This window comes from Brienomyrus brachyistius, chromosome 6 (genome assembly GCF_023856365.1).
Source record: "Brienomyrus brachyistius isolate T26 chromosome 6, BBRACH_0.4, whole genome shotgun sequence".
Lineage (NCBI taxonomy): Eukaryota > Metazoa > Chordata > Actinopteri > Osteoglossiformes > Mormyridae > Brienomyrus > Brienomyrus brachyistius.
This window is the reverse complement of record NC_064538.1, coordinates 28,707,140-28,728,290: the sequence shown is the minus strand read 5'-3', so window position 1 is coordinate 28,728,290 and position 21,151 is coordinate 28,707,140. Positions and strand designations below refer to the sequence as shown.

The 21,151-nt window shown below is 41.9% G+C and overlaps 1 protein-coding gene across 9 annotated transcripts in view; it reads left to right on the top strand.

The window, feature by feature from the left end:
* Positions 1-21,151, top strand: part of LOC125744372 (IQ motif and SEC7 domain-containing protein 1-like) — a 132,735-nt gene that overhangs the window by 58,359 nt on the left and 53,225 nt on the right. The window contains exon 1 of one of the 9 annotated variants that reach the window (XM_049016104.1): positions 1,860-2,016. The exons of 6 other annotated variants lie outside the window; for them this stretch is intronic. In XM_049016104.1, coding sequence (XP_048872061.1) covers positions 1,994-2,016 — 23 coding nt within the window. In that variant the 5' untranslated portion in view covers positions 1,860-1,993. Of the gene's footprint in view, positions 1-1,859; positions 2,017-13,732; positions 13,806-17,956; positions 18,086-21,151 lie in introns of those variants that run through there. 2 more of the 9 variants (XM_049016101.1, XM_049016100.1) reach the window with 2 other exon arrangements.

Here is a 21,151-nt window from a genome sequence, read left to right as displayed (position 1 = left end):
CTTCGTTCACTGAGTGATCCTTCGTTCGGTTCGTTCACTAAGTGATCCTTCGTTCGGTTCGTTCACTGAGTGATCCTTCGTTCTGTTCGTTCACTGAGTGATCCTTCGTTGGGTTTGTTCACTGAGTGATCCTTCGTTCGGTTCGTTCACTGAGTGATCCTTCGTTCGGTTCGTTCACTGAGTGATCCTTCGTTCGGTTCGTTCACTGAGTGATCCTTCGTTCAAGTTTGTTCACTAAGTGATTCATCGTTCAGTTAATTTGGAGGGTGATTCATCGTTCAATTAATTCAAGAGTGAGCCACATTATGGCCAAGAGTCAGATTCAGTATGACAAATGTTACATTTGGGGAGTAAGTGCTTAGCAACATTCCCATCACAGGCACAGCATCCTAACCAGCTAAACCACACACTGCCCCCATATTTAAATATAATCACATCATCCATCCACTTTCTGTGACCACTTGCCCTATTCAGAACCGGGGGGGGGGGGGGGGGGTGGAGTCTATGGGCACGAGGCAGGGAACAACTCAGGGTGGAGTGGCAACGCATGGCAGGGCTCATTCACACTCCATTCACACCATTGGGAAATGTGGTAACTTAATCTCAGCATGTTTCAGAAGCATGGGGGAAACCCCACGACGACACGGGAATAACGTGGAAACTCCACACACACAGAGCCATGGCAGAGCCTCAAACCCTGGTCCCAGAGGTGTGAGGCAACAGCACTGCACCACTGTGCCACCCCATAATCAACTGAAATGTTCATTGTCCATGAGGACATAATCAATCGAAATTGTGCAATTTAATATACAAATTTGCATCACGAAAGAAGAAAACTTGGAAGTGAATGTTTGGCTCTGAATGAATCTTTTAGTGTAATGAAATCGAAAGAATCTGATAAGGATTTAAAAAGAATCATGATTTCCTTGTCTAGCCATCAATGTATGTGACCTGCAATAGTTCTACAGCTGGCAGCTGGGAAATTGGTGATAATACCTGGGGTCATGGGGGGGGGGGGGTGTTATTTAAAATGGGTTCATTCACCCCCCAAAAAATAGACCTTTGTATCTGCATACATTAATAAGTTGTCCCCCCCCCCCCCAATATCAAACTCTCTGCTATGCCGTTGTCCCCCTCCCACAGCAGCAACCAGCGATACATTCTACTCCACGTACAAAAAACAGAAGCTGCTCCTATTGCTTTTATTTGGAGGAAACTTTGCCTGCATCCCACTTTCAAGAGCATCAACAGCATCAGCACTGTGTGATTCAGGTTTCTCATAGCAACCTGAACCAAGTTTTCTGAATGGAATTTAAATCACTGTATGAGTGATTTAAATCACTCGTAATAAACACCATTTCATTCCTTGGATCTTACATTTTTTACATTGTTACATTTTTTACGTCATAAATTTGACATTTTCCTTTTACCACACTGTTCTGTCAGATTTGTTTATATGGTCATGCCTCATCATTTTACAATATATTGATTTCACAACAGAGTGGGGCTAAGGGTATCTGTCTTCAACACATCCTCCTGTTTCTATGGAAACCAGGGGACCAATCTTCTTGCACTGTTGTGGACCATACTACTGCTGTATGACAGGAGGTAGCTAACGTGAATCAGAGCTGATTTCATGCGCATCTAAACACAGACTCTTGCCTTGCCTCGATTACGCGCTGCAGTCTGCTCTTTTTCACAGTAGTATGTGGCTCTCCTTAACTACAGGTAGACAGGCAGCCCCCTCCCCCCCCGCGTTTGGTTGCTTTGGAACACACCTGCACTGCCCCTCCCCCCAGCCTCTATGTGCCTTGAGCTCTGCTGATGCCGCATGTGACATCACTGGGGCTGCTTACCTCACGGGCTGCCTGCCGAACGATCCCTCATTTGTGTGGTCTGAGCCTGAGTGAAAGCAGGGAGAGCGCGCAAGCGAGAGAACGTGAGAAGGCAGCGTGCACCACCCCAACGCTTACAGCTCCAGCCCAGCTCTGCCATGGCGTGCAGGCGATGCCATTTGTGAGTACCTGTGAGACTGTAACGGCGCAGAAGGTCAGCATGTGGCAGGCAGGGGAGGCACACGCCGTGCTCTGCTGACTCTCGTTAAATCCATAGGGAAGGACAGGGTCCATAGTCGGTTGTAAACGGTGCCATCTGGAAGCATGTTGAAGCCTTGATTATTCTGTGTACAGGTCATTCATATACAGACTCAGAGGTGTGTTCCAGCATAGTCCGCTGTGTTTTCTCATAATATATGCTGTTCTGAGACTGTATTTCAAATCAAAATGATTCGTCTGTCCAGTTTGTTATTGTAGCAGTAAGGTTAACCCATGAATTAATGATTAAACAACACTGGGCTAAAAAAAAAAAAAAGCTTTTAGTAACAGCACAAATCTGTTGAATGACTAATAAATATAATTTCTGTGGGGTCCAATTGGATGTTGTCGGTCCCTCTGTGCAGAGCACCGAACATGCAGTCCAGGAAGAAGGTCAAATGCTTTGGCCATTTGACATGACAGCAGGGCTGTTATTTTGAAGGAACAATACGAACGAGCTATTTCAGCGCAGTTTCACATGCGAGACGCCACACCGTCCATATCTCTGCTTCATGGTCCTCGCCCGTCCCTCACACATCGCAGCTCTGCTCGCTCTATCGCTCTGCTCTGTGCTTCTTTATCTCTGGTCACGGATGTTTCCATGCAGGTTCTTTGTCGTCAATTAAATTCTGTCCACTGATTTAAAAAAAAACATCCTTGTTTATATGTGTTTATATTTTAAAGCAGACATAGCGTGGATATGACTGTTTTGAGATCCTGCGATTGCATTTCATACGAAAATCTCAACCCACAGAACACGCAATTTTTGTCATTGATGCTGAATAGTGTTGGTTCGTTTGTGTTGGCTCATGCTTTTGAGGTGACCAGACTGTGGGGCTGTTTGAATCCGTGCATGGCGTGAGCAGGCATATGTGTCTGCTACCAAGCCAGGCAAGAGGAGGAATGCTCAGCTGCTCCGTGTTAAGCACCACGCAAGTCTGAGTAATTCGCTTTTGTAACAGTTACGTAAACACTTCCTTAAGGGCCATTTTATTTTGTTTAAAATTTGACTGAAGTATTTTTAGAGAGTGCACTTAGCCTTTGTGTGGTTTAGGATGAATCGTTTAACTCAGACAAGTGCCTGGTGCTTTCAGTTCTTACCCAAAGCTGATGAGCACCTTGTTAGTCCCGGAGAAATAAAAATTGTATCCACCGCAGTCCGGGGGATTGCATAAGGACCATCTGTTCCCGAAGCTGCTATCTTGCGACACTCTGAGGATGAGGCGGAACTGTTTTCAGGGAGACCAGAGTAATGGCGGCCGAGTGGCCGTGTGTGTTCGCATTTTGGGAATAGTGATAAGTTTCCCCCTGTTGTTGTACAAGGCATCTTATCTCACGTGGCAGACATTTACATGTGAAACATTTCTCTTCTTTGGCAGCACCAGGAGGAAATTAGACCCATACAGACTATTTTTGTCAGTAATAGCTTGCTGGATATGATAACTAAACCACCTAATCCATTTTTGTTGCCTTGAGAAATATCCAGGTATAACAATTTTGTGATTTCAAGCTGACTGTAAGTTGCTTAAGCCAGTGTTTCTCAAATTGGTCTTCAGGGACCCCAGATGGTTCATGATGCTGTGGACTCTCTGGAGGTCCTCAAGGACCTGTTTGAGAAATACTAGCTCAGGCAGTGATGTCACAGGTCATCTTAGAAAGCATACCACTTACAAAGAAAAGCACGAGAAGGTCAGATGTTAGAGGTCACAGGTCAAATTTGTCAATGTTGGAAAATCTACAAAGCCTTAGCTGCTTTTAGCTAAGAAGGAGGGATCATTTGCTTCTTTCAAGAAAGAATAATGTAGGGCCAAGGAATGAGGGCTATGAGCATCATGGTCAGAAAAGCCTCAAACAAACTATTCTGTCCTACCCTAAATGCTTCAGTGAATCACTCTGGGTCTGTTTCGGGGCCCGGTGACATTTTGAGAGAAGCGTAGATGACTTTGTCTTGTATTCTGTGAGTCTGTGAATAGTGTCACATATAGCATCTAGTACATAGATCTAATGATGTTCGATATGTTTAGTTTTTGAGGATATCTGGGTTCTTAACTTGCTCATCTAGAGGTGACCTTTATGGATAAGTAAAGGAGATGTAATATCAGTTCTTAAATCCTCCTCATGGTCATTTTCAGGTATATTTTATTTGGCTGCTTTATTCAAGACTTGGATTTAGAAGCACAGCATCTGAGGCAGCCAATAACATGCATCTGTTAGCCTACAGCCTGCGGGAGATTTTCTTACCCTAAGGAAAACAGTCTTGTTTACTGCCTCCAAGGCATTGCTTATTTGTGTAGGAGGTGTAGGATGCTAAATATCATGTTGAGATTTTTTTTTGTATGTGTTATATTTTATTTCATAGATTTTTGCATTATATTGTTCCCTAAAATCAGAATGACAGCACCCCCTCGTTTCCTTCACATCGTGCTATAGGATAACAAGTCTTCTTCCGACACTCTAAAACGGGGATCTTCAAATCTGGCCCTCAATTCCAAATCCAAAACTCTGTTTTCAGTTCTCCCACTTAGTTTAATAATTACTGATTCTGATGGGACTCAAAGGCTTCACACCAGGTTCCCAGGTAAAGGAAGGCTGGAAAATCAGCAGCGCTTGGACCTTGAGGACTGTGATTTGAACAGCCCTGCCGTAAAATATGTGAACAAAAATACACCAGTGCTGTACAGATAATCAAATGTCTTGGTCCCACCCCCTGTAGTTGCTTGGACCCACCTCATCTACAATCTGATTGGTTATCTCTCTGAACCAATCATTTTTCATTATGCCCTCAGAACATTTTGGTGAAAGTAAAACTCCTGCGAGCTTCCGCTACTGGCTGATGCTGACATTTTGCTCTTGGTGAAGCTGCTTGGGGACTACAAAAATGACGCCGTTTACCCAAAACTAGGAAGGAGGGTCTCAGCTCTTTATTAGGCAATAGCTCTGTCAAACAGAATTACTTAGAAAATAAAGGAAAATAACCTGGGATAATTTGTAGTATTTAAAGTAGTCTGGGCTAAATATCAGTTAACGAAGACAAAGAGCATTTAAACTGGGGTACCTTAAATCTGATAAATTATGCAACTTAGCGAGATATTCAACTTCATGATACAGGCCTCAGTTTTTCGCGTAGTTCAAGGTACCCCAGTTTAAATGGACTTTATCTTCATACGCTAACATTTAGCTCTGACTTCCTTAAACATGACAAGTTATCAACCAGTCACATCTTGTGTTTACATGTAGTCAGGCAACAGCATGCTAGATAAACTGTTGCAGAAATGCTCACACCGGACCAGAACAAATATGTATGATATTAGGATTTGGAAACGTTTTTGACTGTTAAACTTCATTTATTTTAATTGCAAAGAAGTTTTAGCAGATTTACAGTTTACAGAACTAAATTAAGTGGAAGCTAATTGGTTCACAAACAGTTTTCAAAGTGAGCAGAAATGCTAATACGCTAGCAAAAGCTTTGCTAATTAGTGGTTAGCGGATTAGCGGAACCCTGCCCGCCACTGAGTAAACAGAAAAAATTGCAGTGTTTTCCAGCAGCTAAAAGTCCCCTCCTTCTTGATGTAAAACATCTGGTGGCTAATGAGTCAAACCAGGATGAATGTCAACTGATTAAACTGGTCCTTTGATCAGGTCACAGCTGATTACTATACTGAAAAAAAACAATCATAATTATTTTTAAAAAGGTGGAAAATGGTCTAAAATGGTGATGTTTATACAGTTTCCATGCACCCATTTTAACTCACTCTTTGGTTCAGGCTTCTGAAAAGTGCATACCTACCGCTGCTGGTTACGGTAGCCTCCTGAAGCAAAGAGCATTTCTGAGCATGTGTCTGCACCAAGGGTTGGCCACAGGGTTGCGTTTGTGGTTTAGAATTTTCTGTTAATATAGGGTCGGCACTTTTCTAGAGATTATTTTCAACCGACTCGCATAGCCAGATTTCTCACATGTCAGCTGGGGTTACAAGGTCCTGATGCAGATGCCAGTCACGCAACCAATGAGGAGAGATGCGAGGACCTCATTGCCCCTGCCAAGTCCGTAAAAGCCTGACCTGCACGTGGCACACTGCCAGCATAGATTCAATGCCTCCTCAAAGGATTTTCACAGGTACTTTTCTCCCAGTGCTGCTACGGCTGGATGAAGTAGAGGTTAGTAGCACACCACTGGCCTACAGTAAGGTCTCTGTGTTCCTCTGACTCTTAACTACGTTCTTTGTGAACCACACTTGGCAAAAATGACTTTGCTATGTTTCACCCTTAGCTGTAGTGATGTGGCTGTTTACTGTGTTCAGCTCATTCAGTTTAGGATAAACCTTTTTTTATAACAAATGAAAAACTGAATGATAGTGTCTAGTGTTTCTCATGTAGAAACAGACTGACATATTGAGGACTATTCTGTGTGATGTAAGCACATGCTGAGTTTTGCGACATTCTCTCTGTCATGGTAGTACACAGTGTGGTGCATCTTCAGACAGTTCCTGGAGGCTGTAACTTAGATATATTTTGCATGTATTTAATTACTTAGCAGGCCTGTACAAGTTATCCCTCCATCCATGTATCCATCAATAAAAAATGAGTCAAGTGCAGGGTCCCGCTAACAGTTATTTTAAATGTAATGTTTCTTCCACCCATGACCGCTTCACTGGACCAGGCGTGCCTGAGGCCTGCCTCAGAAAGCACAAGGCCTGGAGTAGGGTGCACAAAAATACACTCAAGGAAGAACATGCCACTTCACACAGACCTGAGACCATATAAGGTAGTCTGCATACATATTCTGTAGTGCTGATATATTCATGTGCATCTGTTATCTATATACAATTAATACAATAATATTTTGGCAATTGAAATGCAAAAAAAATAAAATAAAACAGATGAGGATAAGTGGAACCTTACAGAGCTTACTTAAACTGTACTATTCAACTTGTATGTGTTGCCCTGCCAATATTGTGATGATGCAGTCAGTGTGGAGCACATGTGTTTCACAAGCACCGTCTTCCTCTTTGAGCTTTGCTCTTTTTCAACGGTGAAGTTATTCTACCAGCAAATTGACATTGTAAGTCTATGGTTCTCATTCAAGAAGGCTATAGCTGTAGCTGATTTGGGGGCTTCATTTGCAGGGTCAAATCAGTTGTCATCTGCTAGTATTTCGGATTAGGTCTACTGTGGTGGCATGGAGGAGCCCAAGTGGTCATGCCCCCCCCCCCCCCCAGATGGAATTCAGGCCAACCCATTCAGCTTCACAGTGAGTGGTACAACATGATAAAATGATTGTGTCTGACAGGTATGTGTGTGCCCTGCTATAGGTCTATGCACTGCTGGTGCTCTTGCACTGAGGCATCCTGCACCTATTCTTTTATGTCACTCCCATGCCCAGATGGATCCTGTTCCTAAGAGTAGAGCGACTTTCAAAAGACCCCAGCCACAGTTCTGTTGGTAACCAGAATGTTAGTATTGGTATGGACACTCTTTCCACATTATAGGCCTACCCCTTGAGTTCAGTTACAGAAATGATTTGCAAAGGTAGCAGCCAGCACTGAGTGGACAAATAGCAAATGAGTATAGATATTTGTCCTTTTCTCGGCTGGTGTTTTGGGAAGGACACTTATGGGCAAGTGTTAAAGCGGAAGATGTGAACTGCCCTTGCATGCAGATGTGAATGTTGGCCTTGCCTCCCTCAGTATACTCTCGCTGACAGGAAACATAACCCTGTCCTGTTCATTTTGATGTATTTGTCCTTAAAACTGAAAAGGGAAAGCTTTCCTCTCACATCGTCTCCACCATTCTTAACGCACCTTCCCCCTCTTTACTCTACCAATGTATTCAGTGTTAAACTGTCATGAAACAAAAGGCACAACATCTCACCTTGGCTTTGGAGTATAAATGGCAGAATGCATTTCATCTCGGGGTTGAAGTTTACCATGAAAGTCTCGGTTGCTCTTCTGTGTTGTGGAACCGTGAGTCCATGGGCAAAGTTGGTCATATCGCTGACTCAGAATTTCATCGAAAATAAAATCAGGAGCCAAAGATTGCATCACCACCTCAGATGAGGTACCCCAATAAGCCAGTGACCCCGCTGCGTAGTACAGGCCACAGAACTAACATTCCTAGTTTTCATTTATTAAAAATGATATTTTTCCTCTGCAATGCTGTAAAATATGCAATGCTCTAGCAAATGTGATGATGAAAGTCATTGTGGATACATCAATCTGCCATCAGTTCTATGTTCTGCTCTGTGCTCCTCCGTATTTACAATGTAAACAATAACAATGAACACAAACACAATGTTTTTGTCGTTCTAGGGCTATGCAATACCTTCCATTGCCACTAGGTGGTGCATATATCCATGTGGGAGAAGCCTCTCTATAAATGTGTGGAACCTGAAGTTATTGCAAGTTGATAATATAGACAGATGCTGATGTATACCTTGGGAAAATATTCTCCATGTCATTAATCTGATATTGCATCAAACATCTCCCACAGGTCACAGCTACTGTACTTTAACTGCCGTTGCATTTTTAGAGGGAGATGATTTTCTGTACATAGCACCCATATTAATAAAATAAATATTTATCAGTTTATAGATTTCGTTTGCAGTAATTTGTACCTACTTATCATGTGACAAAAATGCTGATTTATAGAGTGTTAAATATGTTTAGAAACAAGAATATTTTCATAATGAATAGTAAATAGCTACACTGTCAGCAAGCTCTATGCTTGTCTGGGATACTTCTGAGGTAATATACGTCTCCAGAATCTAATAAAGAGGCATCTAGTAAAACACCCAGGCATCTTTTAAATCGGGAAACATTTTGGCACAGCAGAGTCATGGTATTCTACAACTCGGAGAATTATGATCTCTGATAAATTGTCTTGAACGTGGCTGAAGAATTTGCTTTAGACTTGCATTGATCGGGCTGAGTGACAATTACTGACGTTTAGAAGACAGCCTCAAAAACTAAAGGAGCTTAAGAAAGAAACCATTCTTTCTGAAATTTCTGTCATAGACCAACAAAAGGAATAATAACAAAAAAAACCTCAAAGCTTAAAACTTGGGAATATGGAATACTGAAAACTGGGGAAATGGTTTTATTTATTTATTTGTTTGTTTGTTTGTTTGCTTTTTTGTTTGATTGATAGATTGGATTGATTGGCTGATTGTAATTAGATTTTTTTTGTGTGTACTTTCAGTCCTTTTTGCATGTATCAGAAGTTGCTGGATGGCAAGTACCGATCTTTCGCACAGAAAATGCTACTGGCATCTGGCCAGATCATGTAGTGCATCTTCACATAGGAGGCATGTGAGAACTAAGGTCAAGCTGAGGCGGATGCTCTTTACGGAGTGTGTAATATCACTGTAGGTCAAATGGGCCTGATTGATCCTCACTGTCAATGAGCTCCTGGGGTTGGGGAGACATAAGTCTAAACTGACACCCAGCTGGCCCTTCATGATGGGACAATTACACGCCTGCCAACTCCCCCGGGCCACAGTATGCTTTAGGGGGTCTTGGATGAAGCTCAAGGGAATCTAAGAAGCAAACAGTAAAAGAAAAATGGTGTGAGACAAAAAATTGGAGCTTGCAATGCTGCTGTGATCCATACAAAGGCAAGATACAGCAACAGAACCCAAACAGAACACAGTGTAGATAAACTGGAAACTCTCATAAATATCGCCTCCTAAGTCAGACATGGCCAACCCATGAGATACATTAGATATGTAATGCGATCTTCTAAGCCTGGTTCTTGTGTCAATGCATGTTGAGGGAACATTTTGGTTAAAAAGAGAACGTAGGAGTGCCATTTCTAACACAACATATGCAAAGGTGTCCATCTTGACGGTAGCTTACAGACTGGGCTCCAGGATGGCAGCTTTGGCTCCTGTTCTGTGCTGCAGACGAACTCTCGCGCCAGACTGGCACTGCACTGGTCTGGCCTCTTTTCGTGCCTTGGAATGCAGCCTTGTCCGTTTAACCGGTGCAGGCTCTTGTGGAGCTCTGAATCTGACTCATGAAATTCTTTTCAGAGCTCATCCAGGGACAGTATGCTGCAAATAATTTGAAATAAAGGGAGACCTTGGAGAACCCCAAAAGGTCATTTGTCGAGATGCTAGCACAATGACCATGTGTTTTCATTGATTGTCCAATCGATTTCATTGTGATTGGAAGCAACCAGGCAGGTTGTTTTTTATGCACATAACTTAGTCATTATAATTATTATGATGCAATTCTGATGAAGGGATATGTTTGCTTTTAAACAAGCTGGGATGTTTTTCAAAGGGTCATGTCCTTGTTGGCTATTATTAAAAACCACTGAGGGTGGATCTTTGCGATTGTGTTGTGGCCAGAGATTCTGTACTGGGAGAGTTGCAATACAATCCTCATTTCCATTACTACAGTAGAGGAACCCTGTGTTTACATCATGGTACTTTACATTTGAGGGTACTTTACATACTGTAGAATCAGCCCCTTCTCCAACTAAATATTTTAAGAGGCAATTCAGGGTTTATAGGCACAAACTAAAAATACATAATCCAGGATTTCAACCTGTAAGCTTCATGTCACAACTTCAGCTTGTTAACTAGTCTTGTGTGCCATACTGTAAATGATTTGAATCGGGTATTAGTTCACATTTATTTTATTGTGTGTCACCTCAAATCCAAAGATATACTCCCCAAAGCTAATTTTATTTTCTTTAAACTGAGTATGCAGCAGTGCTATTAAAAGTCAGCCCTGGACTTTGGCCCAGACAGGTCCCCCACATACATATGATGGGTATTGCTGATGGGGGGGCCCCCATGATAAATTGTAAATGAAATTGTAATATGCAGGCATGTTTCCACATTCCTTTGACCACATTCACATATACTAATATAGCGCTTCCATTTTAGATAAAGATATGTTTATTAATAATCGTGTAGGGCTTAGTCATTTCATAGTCGTGAGTTTTTAGATTGTCAATGAGACTGAAGGTCTTCTTACTGATGTGTATAATTTTACCCAAACCCACATTTACTGTGGTTTTGAATGGACTTTGAGAAAATGGCCTACAGTTGCTTATTCTGAGATTATTCTAAGATTCACAAAACATGGAACCAAAATGTAGAGAATCCAGATCAATCTTTTTATACCTTTTGTTTTTGAGTATAAATTTCATATTATGTGCTGTAAAAGCATTTCTTACAACCTTAAGAAAGGGGATGGCTTGTTGGCTCTGTAGTATGTTGGCTTTTGCACTAGAGTTTGTCTCTCCTCCGAGGTGCTTCACGCAAACTGGTGAATGTCTAAATTGCCCATAGCATCCACAGGGTACCCTACCTCATTACCCGTCTTTCCTGGACAGACTAGACTGGGAGACAGATGTACTGAACTGTAGAATTGTTTGTTTGTGTCGTCTGACTGAGAACGTTATAATCCCCTCCACAAACAGTTTATCTAGCTCACTAATGGAACACTAATTGCAATTACAGAGCAAAATGTCACCACTACAGGAAATTACAAGCTGATATCATAGAGTATAGACATGAGTATACGCGCTGTATGATAGCAAGACAATTAACATTTTGCGCCATTTCATTTTCTTCAATTATTCATCCAGAATAAATAAAAGATAAAAATGAACTTTAAGCATTGACATTTAACCTTTTATCATGCTGTTTTATTTGATTTCATTGAAATCCCAATATACTGTTCTTTCTCTGTGCTATTTGTGTATCAAAGGTAAATGTGGCGTAAGGTAATATCTCTGTAAAGGCATTTATATTGTTGTGGTTCAGGTAAAAATTCAGTGAAAGCTTCAGAGGTCAAAGTTATCTTCTAGAAAGAACAGACTACCATTTAAATAGGTTCAAACAGGTATCAATGTTTTGTACAAGATTATAACCTGGTATGACATTCTTTGACATTGAAGAAATTGAGGTGTTACATTGGTTAATATATTATTAAGATGCTGCCCCATGTCCTAGTGACTTTTGTAGCTGCTCTCACACACATTTCATATATACATGCAAGAAAAACTTCTGTCCCGATTGAGCAGTGCATCTCAGCTAGTGACCTTGCAGTTCGGTCGCCCCTGAAGAACGCAGCCACTATTGCGCCAGGAATCTGAAGAAAGGTGCAGAGGTGTTGTAAGAGCTGTGTTGTGAAGTTGTGAAGTCGGGGGAAATGGTAAGAGACAAAGTGCGAGTGATCATTGATTAGGGAGGGTGAAGTGGGAGGGAGGTTGTTGCCTGGTGACGGGAAACTCCCTCAGCACCTGCTTCCTAATCTCTTCTGGGCCTGGGAGCTGTCGCAGCTGCTGCTGGCATCCTGCGATGACTAATTGCATGTATAAGGGTATAAACAAAGTTAAAATAGATTACTGTTGGAGACATTTGAGTCGCAATGATTTTTTTTTCTTGAGATGTACTTGACTTGGTGCCAAATACTTGTCATCTGTATTTTTCACAAATGAGCAATTTACCTTAATGAGAGAATATACAGGCAATTATGCTAATTCATCTTTAATTACCATTATGATTAATGTGTAATTTTATTGATTTGTGAAAGGGTCTTGTGGTGCTGGGCAGGGAACAGTATCTGTGTTTTGGCAAACGGTGTCTTTTTCAGGGAGGATGGGTTTTTTGGGAAGGGGATGCACAGCAAACATTCAGTAAATGTAACAAAGGATGGGGGCACGGACAGGAAGTTTTTTCTTTTATAAGGTGTGCAGGAAGGGCTTGCAGGATTATTTTTTTTATTTATACACAGGAAAGATGGATAGGCACTAAACTCTGAGATGTAAAACCGGAGTACATATTTTATATTTAAATCAATTTTTGAATTCTTTGTTGGTGATAGCATAGCGGAGGTGGGCACTGAAGCTTGCCGTCCCCTCTTTGTGTCCAACCGATCGGCAAGCAAGTCAATCACTTTGCATTAAGATCCCATTTGCCGTTGTGTCTGCGTTGCTGTTGCTAAGCGACCAGCATCAGCCTATCGCAGCTGAGCTCTCTCCCTGCTGAGCACCATGTGCTTTTGTTGATTGCCTTGTTGCCACTCAGATTGGCTGGCAAGGGGGGAATTGGGGAAGTCAGATGTAATATCCCTGTGGGGGACACCGTTGACTGCACTGTCGCCTTCGTGAAGCTTGGGTAGCCCAGTGCTCCAGACAATGGAGTAGCTGAAATCCAGTGACAGAGCAGGGAGGGGGAAATCCACCACGGTGATCATCAATGGGAATTAGAACTGCTATTACAGAGAGGAGGCCCTCTAGTGGGGGTGAACAAAAGTGAGCTCCTACCCCCCACTTTCATGCACCATCTGCAGGCAGAAACCACAGGCTCAGCATCGTGCGTCCACAGTCCGCTGGTGTTCAGGGCTTTTTAAACACATGCTTCCGATAGATCAAAGACAGAGGATCGGCAGTCTTTCAGATGAGGTCACCTTCTCTGAGTCCCGGCTGCTGAGGAAAAAGCATGCCAGGGCTGTGGGGGTCCCTTGGTGTGTGGACCGGACCTGAAGAGGGACCACATTCCCTGTAGTATTTTGCCTCTGCACCTGACCCCAATGCTTGCTGAGCGGCGGACTGATTTGGATCCTTTTTCTGAACAAAACCATCCACCAGGGGTAGAATCCATGACCTGAATCTTGGGAGAATGCTGAAGATGAAAGCAGTCTGTTCGGATTACTGGCAGGTTTTGTGTCTGCAGCCTCTTGGTGGATTGCATAACAGGTAAAGTGCTAATAATGTTTCTCTGATCAGATTTATTTAAGCGGTGATTTCTTGATTTTTGAAGGCTGCACTTGCTTATTGTGACGGCTGCTGTAACGGGGTCTAGTTTCCTGTGTTCCTTATGTAGCTTATGATTGTGTTCCTAATGCTTTCTTGTGTGAGTTGTGTGGTACATGCTTCTGGCTATGAGAATGGGATGAAGACCAACTGGCATATTCCCCCCAGGGTGGCCCATACAGGCCAAATGGCCACAAATGGCAGATACTGTTGTGAGGCCTATCATGGTAGAGTGCTAGACAGGGCATTTGTCTGCATTGTTTTTGAATCTTGGCCCATGTATTGTGCTGGGGGACATTGGGGGTATCCTGTCACTTCTCTTCCTGCAGTTTCCTGTAGTAGGGTGGTATTTCATTCTCATCAATTCACTGAGGCATTCCTCTATATTTCTCTTCCCTATTAATAAATAATTCCATTTTTATTGCTGGTCTACATTAAGTATGTAGGATGCCAAGATGAATAGCGTGTCCAGTAATTATTTAAAATGTCAAAGAGACTGAAAAGGTTTCTCTGTGTCCTTATTTGGAGAAGCCCTGTGATTCTCAATTTTCCATTTTCCTCATCTACAGCAATTGGATTTAATCTTTCCATATTACCATATTTCAGATGATGAAAGAACGTGTTTTCTGTTTATCTAATTAAAAACCATGGTGCAGCAGTTTCTCAGTAAGAGTTCTGTACCAGTTAGGCCCCCTCTGGCACAATAATTAATCTGCAGGCCCCTCCCCCACCCTCTATACCTACATCACGCTACAGCTGCCTCTGCTTATTCCTGCCGTTTATGTTGAAGGTGTTTATTACTTCATTAAAGCTCCTCAGTTCAGATGCACTCCTTGGCTTTGATCAAGCTCACTTCTTGGTGGTAGCCTGTAACGTAGTAGGTTGAATATAATGTTATATGTCTTTTTATAATTCATTTTGTGTGTGTGTGTGTATATATACAGGTATTTTGTGTTTCTCACAATATTGCTATACTAAAAGAATAACATAAACAGGCATTTTTTGCATACGCTGTGACTATGTCAAGAGCATGTAACTATAATGATTGCATCCATTCACCCATTCACATGTCTTATAAAATTACACAAACTACCAAATCAGTCGCAATGATTTCTTAAATTGTTTATTCACCCATGGAGCTATGACATCTATTTTTAAATTATACTCATTTACTACCAGAAAATATGACAGTATTAACATTTTAATGGTCATGTCAAAGCATGACAGTTGCAAGTAGAATATAATTACTTAATGCTCCCGTGGGTTTGTTCTGTTAAAAGCCAACGTTTCACATTTAGTTGACCTTTGTCAGGCCACCGCAATGATGCATAGGGGGTCAGCTAGACTATTAGCAGTAGTACCTGAAAGAGACTGCAGCAAAACATCAGTGGTACATTTCCTCTCAGTATGGGAAGCTGCCAGACTGAAAGGCCATCTTTGCTAAGCTGTGAAAAATTCTTATTAGTTACACTGCCATTTTCTGAGATCTGTGGTAAGTGCACCTGTTCCTTTTCTTGTATCACATCTCAACAATGTATTAGAGAATGAATGAGTATTGTGTGCAACGTATCAAACTCTGCTTTGAGCCACTGAATCAATGGATTTTTCATCCTTTCCTTATCAGTGGATTGTGTGGTATAATTAGTGGTAAAGATAACGGTAGAATCAGTTTGCATTGTGAGCTGGAATGCCGGATGACAGCTCTGTTCGAATCAAATTAAGCAGTTTCTCTGTTTCTCCCTCTTGACACGACTTGTCAGCACCCATTGCTTCAGCCTGAGCTGCATTGCAATCTGGTTACTCAGCATGCATGCTAAGTAGCAAATCCAACTCTTTCCATTGGCAGAGAAAAAGAATGTGATCTGATTTCTTTTTATCATGGGTAACGCTTCATTCTATAATTTTTGCATCTTTATGATCTGTGTTGATTGAGATTTTTTATATATAACACATATTGATTTGACAAAAAAGTATTAAACAAATAAATATTAGAAGGTTGCCAAATCCCGGGTTTGGCAGAGTGATCCCACCATTGGGCCATTGAGTTTGGCTCTTAATCCCTATTGTCCCAGGGACTGGCTGACCCTACTGCCTCCTCTACACCAGCTTCATGAAGGGGACTCTTGGGACATTTTTCCAGCTGTCCTGAAGGAGGTCCCACATACTGTAAATGCTGAGTACTCATTGCCCACCTTTCCTTCACTCTCTTGTCAAACTCCTCCAAAACCATTTTATCTGTGTCTGGGTATTTTGTGGAGGCCTGACATATTCAAACTGTATATCTAAGTAGGAGAATTCAATAGGAGAACTCAAGTTCAGTCTACCTACTATATAGAAAACCATCTACTAGTTTCTCAGTGAATAGTAAAGAAACAGTAGTTTGGCAATGTCAATAAGCTGTAAGAAGTACACCTTCGAAACCGCGTCTACATGTGATTTGAATGAGGCATGTGTCTAAGGTGATGCCTAAGTTACGGGCTGAGCTGTTTTAACCCCTCAGGTTGAGTGTGTAGATTATAGGAGACCAATCTATGGACATAGCTTTAAACAACATAACCAACATAAGCACAGTCGCATTGCCAGCATCAGCTGCCACTCATGTCATTTATGACATTAGCTAAGCCAGTTTCAGTTCTATGTCCCTGATGGAAATCTGACTGGAGTCTATCCAGTTTGTCGTGTGTCTCCAAGTATGAAGTTAAGCAGTGACTATCTTCTCCAGAACTTTGGACAGAAATGGTACATAATAGAAAAATCCATAATTGCTGTGCTCTCGTAGATCCAAACTTGGTTTCTTTAGTAGTGGTCTGATGACTGCTGCTTTGAACTGGACAGTCACATCACCTTCATTTTGCCAGTTATAGGTCTTGCCAGGACTTCCAGTTATTCTTTAAGAAGTTAAGTGGGGATTGGGTCCAGTGGAAAAGTGGTTGGTTTTTATAAATCGTAGCTCTCCTCTTTCCCTGTTGGCTAATTCTTTGAGAAGACGAATTGGATTGTGAAAATTATGCATGAGCAAGTTTGGACTTGGGGTGTTGTGGAGTCCCCAGTCAGTGGTAAGAGGGTTGTTAAAACTGATTTAGTTTAATTGGCTCCAAACAAGAGGAAAGAGATTGACCCCAGGTGATTTCCCAAACCTGAAAGCATCAACGCACATAATCTCCTACTTACTGATTATGTAAATATATTCAATACTTGTTCACCATTGAAGCTGTCAGGTATGTACAAAATTCATTGTAAAATTATCTTCACAGAGTTCTGAACCTTGACATTCCTACACTATCTTGGATATTTTGTCTGTTTCAGCTGTGTGTGGAAAATAATCCCAGCCTGGAGTCTGGGTGTGGTTTAGCATTTTGAAAAGTAGGGCTGTGTGGTTCTGAAAGTGATTCCCAGGCCAGCCCTGTGTGTCTCCTCTGGAAGGGTAAACTTATACAGTAATTATGATGTCACCATCTCCATGTGAAGTTCTCGCAACCACATCAACCTCACACCCATAGTGCCAGTCATGTAATTCACATGTGAAAAATGAACTGACACCCCAGTGTTGAGTCCATTCTTCCTGTCATGCTGTGGAGACTATAGAAATAACATCCGTTGATGTCCCCAAGCAGGGAACAGCTAGTACCTTCCCACGACCTCCCCAACTCTCCAAACCCTCCTTCCTAGAAGACCAATCTGTTTCAAGGACTGTGTGGAGACTGGCAGTCACAACTGGATGATTTAAGACGTACAGTAAATGAGACTGTATGCCGAGATGAGAGGGGCCAGATTTGCCTGCGCTTGAGTCTATGAATGACTCTGCTCGAACTGTAAACAGTTAACGTCGCAGCCTTGTGAGCATATGTAGTGGTTTTACCTTACTTGGCGATCTGGGTAGACTGGCTCTCCTTCGTTCGCGAGACAGCTGAGCAGCATGTTTGTAGGCTAACGAGCAGAACTGCTTGGAGAGCTGATCAATTGCACGCCAACAGAAGCTGGATGTAGGATTGCGGGAACTTGCTGTCTTTTGCGTGGATATTTTGGGAACATCACACAAATGAAGACGAGAGGTGTGACCCTTCGGAGTGCCAGTTGACAGTGTTGGACATTACCTTGGGAACGCGTCCCCCTTCCTGGCCCCCACTTCACTGCATGACTTTTCTGAATGTGTCCGAAAACTGGACAAGAAATGCCATGTGGAATCTAATGTGGAAATATTGCATCTCTGTCAGAACAATAAGGTAGGATACCCTGCTTCACAATTGGCACATTACACTTTTAGGGCTGTCTGAGTGCCGTTATGAGTGTGACTCTGAGTGATTTCAGGCAAGATATGAGTAGTGTGATGCCTGAATGCCCTCTGAGATACCACAGATGGCCACATAAGCCTTTGGACAAATTTCAGTCTGGTTGTAGCAATAGTATAAACCACGCTCAAGATCATGGGCATGGTTGGAAATGCCCTTTTCTTCTTCGTTTGATATGTTATTTTTAACACCTGATTTATTTGTTTGTTTGTTTAGTCTTTGATTTTTGGTAATAATTGATTTAAAGTTTTGTCTGCCTTGGCGATTATTTGTGGCTTTTCATAATTCTATTATCCCTTTAAAGTTACATGGAAAATTGTCTTTTTTCAGGTGTATCTGAATATGAGATATATTGATTTTAAAATGCCTCCTCAAAATGTGTTTTCAGTAGTACATTCTCCAACAATCCCGCAGTCTTTCATCTCCCCCTTGCGTTTCCCAGCTATTCGTCTTCAAAAAAGCCTTTAGATTAAGATTTTCAAAACTCTGTCTCATCTTTCAACATGTTGCCTGAGATATCAGCCCCTACCTTTGTTTTCTTTCGTTGCAGTGAATGATGATTCTTATATTCATTCTTCTCTAATCCTGCTTCAGTGACTGCACCCCCCTTTCCAATATGGGAATACATTAAAACAATATGGCAGCTAGCAGTAACCCTCCCCCCCGTCAAACACACACACACGCACAGACACACACACACACACACACACACACACACACACACACACACACACATACACACACACACACACAGACACACACACACACACACACACACACACACACACACACAGACACACACACACACACGCACACACACACACACACACACACACACACACACACAGACACACACACACACACACACACATACAAATCAACATCAGCAATCCCTGTTCTTTCTTTGTAAGTATTTTCTTCTTACCCATCAAGCATTGCAGTCCCTAAAGGGTTAAATAGTTCTTGGTGTTCTGCGGGTTTGCTGGGCTGTGGTCAGGGGCTTAGCCCCTCCCTCTCTTGCAAATGGGCCAATCCCCTTCACCACAGTGTTCTCTCTCTAATACAAAAGTCCTTCTCATGCTGTGGTTCACTTGCCCTGCCCCAAATGCCATATTTGGGGAAAATGCTCTTAGCTGGAAAAAGTGGGTCTGTTGGTAGTGGTGAGGGGGGAGATTTCTGCTCCATGTAATACCACCGTCACAGTCTATTTTCAAGCTCCCAGTTTCCTGATATCTATGCTCCGGATGTCCAGTAGACTCCTGGAAAACAGGGATCAGTATACATGTATGTCAGTGCAGGACTGCTGAAGGAACTACACGTGATAAAAGGCTTAAGGTCCCAAGGGCAGCTTGATGATTTATCGTTCATTTGCACCTAATTATCTTAAAATTAAGATGGCGAGTTAAATTTTGAATTGAAAAAATTGTATTGAAATAATACTAGTATAATTCGTAGTTTATTTTGTTATGTTTTATTGATAGTTATATAAAAATATGAGCATTTTGTATTTAGGACATGTGAAATAATATTGTTTTTTTGTAGTAGTAGTAGTCATAGTGATATACATAGTACTTTATGTATATCAATGCTTATAAAGACTCACAATGTATTCAAGATGCTCCAGACCCAAGATCTGAAAGCAATGTTCCAGGTACGCTTTGTACTATATGTGATATCATCTTACATTGTGCATCAATGTACAGCAAAGAAAATGATAAACAAAAATCTTTACTGATTTTCCATATTGACTTCCATTTTTGTCTTTACACATTGTGTAGACTGGATTGAATCTTGTGCCAGGGGAGACTCCAGCCGTTTAAGTGCAGCCTTGTGACTGGGGTTGTGCTGCCGGCCGTGAACCTTACAGATGTTTTTTCATTAGGCCTGGCAAGCTGGGATGTAAAAGAACAAAACTGCATGAGCCCAAAAGGTATCCGCAGAGCAGAACTGCTTTAAAAGATCCAGTTCCTGTCTGTGGCTGGAGGGGAATTGAAGAGCACTAGCAACCAGATCTGTGTCTTTGTGGGCCTTGCCAGGTGACAAAGGCCATTATTCATTTACTCAACACTAAGGCTAAGAATGCTTATAGAAAATAATATGTGCAGGTTTTTCAACTCTCACGCATCTGGAGTGACACACATGCTTACTGACTCTGACACTCATGCAAGAAATCGTACGGCAAATCTATATTGTTCCATTATAAACCTAAAATCAGCTACATCAAAAGCGTTGGGGTGGTTTGTAAACCCTACACACTATTTACAAGGTAATAAAACTGTTTCATACAAGTAAATGTGCATGCAGACTTATCTCAAATTGAAAATCTCACGCCAGCCAGCTGACCAAAGTTGACAGTCCTGCATGTGACTTTCCCTGGACTGACAGGAAAGGGAGTAACACTGTAGATAACTGTGGGTTCTTCGCTAAAATGTTTGCTGTTGCACCCCTTCAATGTTTCTAGCACTCCTCACAATCTCCAGGTGGCTGTGTTGGGGGCTGAGCTGAGTCACTGATGGAATTACTGACCAGTAGGAGGCTTCCAAGGACCATTCCAGTCTTCACTTCTTTATTTGTTTGCTTGTAAAATTGTTCTAAGGATTGAGTAGCCTGACCCAGCTAGCCAGTGGTACTAGCAGGGTCTCTGCTTTTAGTATCAACCAGTCCTGTCTGAGCTTAAGGGCTGAATTAGTAGTTTTTCCACATTACCTGTACATGGCTGAGAGATGACCAGACAGACAAGTGGGCTGCTCCTGCACTGGTGAGACAGACATCTGTTCTGCTCCTGGCCACCTAAAGAGAGTAGGAATATTTTTTTTTGTCACTCTATTTTTGCCCCGATTACAGCCATTCACACAGTGAACCATTCACATGGATGCAATTGTTCATGTTAGGGCTGAATGATATTGGAAAATTTCAAATATCACGATATTCATGAAGCAAGAAAAGAGTTTGAAATAAATTTCTCACAAATCCTTCTATGAGTGATTTAAACATCAATGA